This window comes from Triplophysa dalaica, chromosome 22, assembly GCF_015846415.1.
Source record: "Triplophysa dalaica isolate WHDGS20190420 chromosome 22, ASM1584641v1, whole genome shotgun sequence".
Classification (NCBI taxonomy): Eukaryota; Metazoa; Chordata; class Actinopteri; order Cypriniformes; family Nemacheilidae; genus Triplophysa; species Triplophysa dalaica.
The window spans coordinates 19772740-19777954 of NC_079563.1; the positions used below are offsets into that span (position 1 = coordinate 19772740).

The 5215-nt window shown below is 40.0% G+C and overlaps 1 protein-coding gene across 1 annotated transcript; it reads right to left on the reverse strand.

Annotated features, from left to right (window-relative positions):
- Positions 1-1726: 1726 nt before the first annotated feature.
- Positions 1727-4969, reverse strand: nr2f1b (nuclear receptor subfamily 2, group F, member 1b). The gene is made up of 3 exons (XM_056737129.1): positions 4551-4969; positions 3330-3857; positions 1727-2592 (listed from the first exon to the last, which is right to left on the reverse strand). Exons 1-3 carry the CDS (start codon positions 4957-4959, stop codon positions 2318-2320), a joined length of 1212 nt encoding a protein of 403 aa, XP_056593107.1. The 5' UTR covers positions 4960-4969; the 3' UTR covers positions 1727-2317.
- Positions 4970-5215: the final 246 nt, after the last annotated feature.

Here is a 5215-nt window from a genome sequence, read left to right on the forward strand (position 1 = left end):
TTATTCTGAGCTCCAGTTCTCCTCTCAGGTCCCCAGACACCGCCGGGGTCACGGCTAACTCAAGCACACTGTCAGCCATTCACGGGACATGCCAAAGAGTTCACCATCCCACGTTTGAGATGTGAGTGGCTCTGGATGAGATCTGCACATGATGAGAGAGGTGTGGGGTCGAGGGTTCACACACTGGATTGTCATAACTGCTGTCAGACTCAACACTACAGAAACACTGACGTGCACACACACACACACACACACAGGCCTCTTTATATAGCCATCTAAATGAGAACATACCATATATAGTTCTATTGTTTTATTTAAGGCTATACCCATGAATACATTCAATACATTGCATTTGCTTATTTGCTTTCTGCACCTGGGGCATTATTATTTGAGGTTCTGTTATTTTCGGGAACAGTTATGTGTCTGTATTATAGCTCAAACCAAACAAAACAAAATATAAATACAGCTTTTAGGAATTTGGGAAACTTTTATATTAATACAATCATATTAAAAAAAGGTGACAAAAGTTTTACACAAAAAAATCTTTAAATTGTGTAGCCTAAAATCTATTTATTTAATAAAGAATTAAGCATAATGTCGTTTTTTATCTGCCCTGTTAAACACTTTCTAAAACATCTAAAACAACGTATGTGTTCCTTACATTCTCTTTGACATTTTTGTTTAAATACTGGACATGTTAGAATCATAATAGACAGGTCTAATAAATCCCTTTGATCAATGAAAGCGTTTTTCAATCATGCTTACTATCTGAATTAATATAATTAAAGTTTAAAATCTACAGAAAATGTGTTGTTCTGTTTGTTGAATAGAAATCCTCATTTGTGACAAAATTTGTTTTTATATTTTTATGGTAGACTACTCTTAAAAAGGCTTCTCAAATGTTTCTGTCTCAAAACGTTTTGTAATTTAGGGAGAAAAAAAATCGACGTTATAGAAGATGATGAATTATATTATATTACGATGAATTAAAGCGATTATAGATATTTAAAAACGCAACAATCCAATATTATACAAACTGAACAAGAGACCTGTAACAAGCGTCAAAAGAAACTGAAAATATATTTCAAGAATAATTTCTACGTAAACTTACAAACATAAAATAAGGAGTAAGCAAATGAACATTCACGGTCATCACAACACGATCAAAAGTACTATTTACTGTTTACTAGACTCCACATAAGTGTGATCGATTATAAAAGAGATGCTTTTTATAGCCCGTAATAGTTATATCCCAGATCATTCCGTCATTTGAAGGGTTAGATATGTTTTTAAAGATGATTGTTTATTAATTTATTTGGATGCCTAAATGTTGAATCGCAATCTAAGGCGTAAATCGATTTGTGAATGATGCTTGTGTGTGATGTCAATACAAATAACACCGAATCGTGTCGTTTTTTAAGAACGTTGTAAAGTATTTTAAATCATGAATACAATAAATGATAAACTAGACTATGGCTAATTGTCATGTTTTTTTAAATCCCGATAATATATTTCTAAAACTCGATGCGTCTTCTCCCTTTGGGTTTATTTTCTTTATATATATTGAACGTTCGCAATTTCTATGAAGATTTAAACACTTTAAAACAAACATTTTGAACATGACGGAACAGTAGCTTTACAAACATAAACATCCGTCTGTTTTCGGGGGTTCAGAAAGCTCATTTATTGGGTAAAAGTAGAAATAAGAGCACATTTACGCACGAAATGATGAATGGAAATTGTTTAATCAAATGTTGCACTGAACATCAAATCGAACAGTCAAATAACCATCTCCAAATTAAAAGGTTTTAGTCACGTGTAAGAGAAAAAAAATGATTAAGATTTTTTTAACCTCAGAAAAGCATTGGAATAAGTGCTGGAGTTGATTGTTTAGATCACAGGAGGTTTAAAAGCAGGGAAATAAATACAGTGAAATAAATATTTGATAAATCCATTGTCTTCCTCAGCTACAATTAACGTTTTGGTGTTACGTTTTAAAAATAGGGAACCACCAATAGAGATTTATTTGAGTTATTTTGATGGCATTTGATACGAATTGTGTAAATGGACAATAACACTGTTAAAGCAAATATTTTTTTCGAGAATGTATGAAACATGATTGACTGTTAAGAGAGCGAGAGAGAGAGAGAGAGAGAGAGAGAGAGAGAGAGAGAATATCTTAAGCTTCACATTTCCACAAAACAAATATCATTTCTATATAAACTGACAGTAAGAGATGAGTTTCGTCTTTCAGTGCTCTTCAGTTTTGTCTGCTCTTCATATGTTCATCGCATGTCCCTCCTCATCCTCAGTAGAGTCACTGAATGGACATGTAGGGCCAGTTGAAACTGCTCCCAGATAACAGCATGTCCCTAATAAGAGTTTCAATCGGCGTTTTACCCACCAGACGAACGAAGAAAAGCTGTTCAATGACGGAGGAGGAGACCATCCGAAGCGCAGGGAGTCTCAACAGAAGCTTGCCGAAGCGCATGGGTTGATTCGGGTACTGACTCCTCACATACTCCTCCAGTGCGCACTGAGATTTCTCCTGCAGGCCTTCAATGTGCGGCACGTCTGAGAGACCGCATGCGTCTGCGTTCAAATGTCAAAATAAACTCATGTTATTATATCAAACACACAGACAAATAATGCTTTTCTCAATGCGTATTTTAATGTCTACTCCACGTTTAACTGAAGCGATGCTTGATTGGAGATATATTTGCAGTCATGTTTGCCGACGGATGATTTGGACTCGAGAGGCTCAATAGAAAAAATCATTCTGTTAAATGACGGCCAGTTTGCGTTAGAATTTAGCTTTCGAGAGGATGAAATATGCAAATGATTTGTAACGAAACGAATTTAACGTTATTTGCATATTTTAAAGACGTTATTGAATAGAAAAGATGTCAAATAAAATATTTAAATAACTCCTATTTAAATAGAATATTAATATTAATAAATAAAGTGCAAATAACATTTTTGGCAGCATGCATGCTATTTATGTAAGAGACAAAAAATGTTCTTCTTTCAGATTGTTAATGCTCTTTTCCTCTAAAGATTAAAAACATACAAATAGACATTTTACGGATCTGTCAGTGTGACTGAGAGCTGTCAAAGTCATAATTTATTGGTTTACAGAGATCTGCTGATATTGTGATATTCATATTTCACACGACAACATCAATAAACTCGCGTTTAATCTGACTGTGCGCAGATGGCACATCCGACAGTTCTCTGAACCCCAAATACCCACGAGCTCATTAAACTGTCCGATGTGTTTATGTGCTGTTTACTGACGCCGTTATTTTGCTGGAAGTCTCTGGTCTCACCTGATGTGAACAGCACTATTGCTTTGGCGCAGCTGTATTCGGCAGAATCCACCTGTAGGGCCTTGAGTTTCTCCACCTGTTCCTGGAAGAAACGGATATGATCCATAAAAGCCACGACCCGGTCGGCGGACATCGGCGACGCGTGGAGTCCGGCGGCGGCGAGGAGAGGGGCCACGTGGATGGGCATGGAGCACTGGGCCGCGTTCAGGACGAAAAGCTCGCTCCAGGTGAGTCTGAGCAGAGACACTTGATCCGTTATCTGGAGATCGGGAAAGAAAGGAATGTTCTTGGCCCATTCCACCGCGCTGAAGAGCAGACGGGCCGCCAGCTCGCAGATGTTCTCGATGCTCATGATGTTACCCGCCTGCATGCACTGGTTCCCGTATCGGGAGGCGGGATACGACTCGGCCCGGAGCAGGAGAGAGATGTATCCGGACAGGTAACATTGGCCGTTCAGCGGGTCTCCGTTGGTCAGCATGTAATGGCCCGGGTTCGGCTGGTTCGGGGCCATTCGTCCACGCTGAACCGCTATCAAAACAGAAGGAGACGGGGAAGAAACGTGCATAGACTGCATTGATAAACTCTAGCAAATACTGCGGTGGTGTGTTTTAATATGTACTTTTATAACGTTCAGGATTCAAGAACACTGCAGTATTTTCTGATGTGGGCTGCCATAGACCTTCCTGGTGCACACATTATCTAAATATTTATCGATGTGTATATTTGTTTTGTGTGACCTATCTATCTATCTATCCATCCATCCATCCACCCACCCACCTACCTACCTACCTACCTACCTACCTACCTATCTATCTATCTATCTATCTATCTATCTATCTATCTATCTATCTATCTATCTATCTATCTATCTATCTATCTATCTATCTATCTAGCTATAAAAACAGTTTATTTATGTAGACGCATTAACGGTTTGCTTCGGGCCTTCATAACCTGTAACAAAAGGAGGCTTTTATTTTAGTGATAATGTTTTCATTCGAATTATTTATTTTATTTTCCTTCCTTTTTTAGTCAATTCACTCCACCTGGCAAAGACGGAACAAGACATCTATGTTCAAAGAATGGTATTTTACGTTCTTTATGAAACGTTGCGCTGACAAGGTGAGGAGAACGTTATTACGCAAACGTTTTTAGAACGTTTAGGAAGACATATGATGCTCTTTTAACGTCACCACGTAACTTTAATACGAGCTGATCACTCACCTTCTCGTCTCATTCCCACTTTCAGGCATTTCTTCAGTCGGCAGTACTGGCACTGGTTCCTGTGGTGCTGATCCACCGGGCAGGTTCTGTTGGCGCGGCACGTGTACGTTAAGTTCCGCCGAACGCTTCGCTTGAAGAAACTTTTGCAGCCCTCGCACGTGAACTGGCCGTAATGTTTTCCGCTGGATTTATCCCCGCACACCACACATTCGATGTGCTGCTGCTGACTCTGAGACGATGTCTGTCCTTTATCGTCCGCGGATGACTCTGCAGTGTTTGGAGAGGCTGCGCTCAGCCGGTTGTTGTTGTTGTTGTGGGGGTCTCTCCGCGGTCCGGTCGGATCATCCAGAGACCCTTCTGGTACCGATTCCTCCTGCGGGTCCCTCCACGCACTCACCACCATAGCCATGGCCGGACTGCGGTTGCGTGTGTCCTGAATCTTTTACGCGTTCTCCCCAGAATAACGTCTTATCCATGCAGAAGAGCCAAGAGATGGGAAACGCTCGATGAGGATGCGAGTCCAACAAGACCAGAGCAAGAGCAGACTGTACATCAGGAGTCAAGCAGACTTGAGGAGCGCCGTGTTCGTGATGTCTTCGTGCGTAAAAGGGACTGTCGGAAACGCCAAGTTAATCAGATCCATGCGGAGCGAAGACGCATTGCTG

What these genes read in the sequence shown, in the direction of transcription:
- nr2f1b (XM_056737129.1), bottom strand. Translation starts at nt 4,959, where the DNA reads ATGGCTATGGTGGTGAGTGCGTGGAGGGACCCGCAGGAGGAATCGGTA. An exon ending in AGTGGGAATGAGACGAGAAG is followed by an intron (nt 3,858 to 4,550) that starts GTGAGTGATCAG and finishes CTGTTTTGATAG; the next exon opens with CGGTTCAGCGTGGACGAATG. An exon ending in AATAGTGCTGTTCACATCAG is followed by an intron (nt 2,593 to 3,329) that starts GTGAGACCAGAG and finishes ATTTGAACGCAG; the next exon opens with ACGCATGCGGTCTCTCAGAC.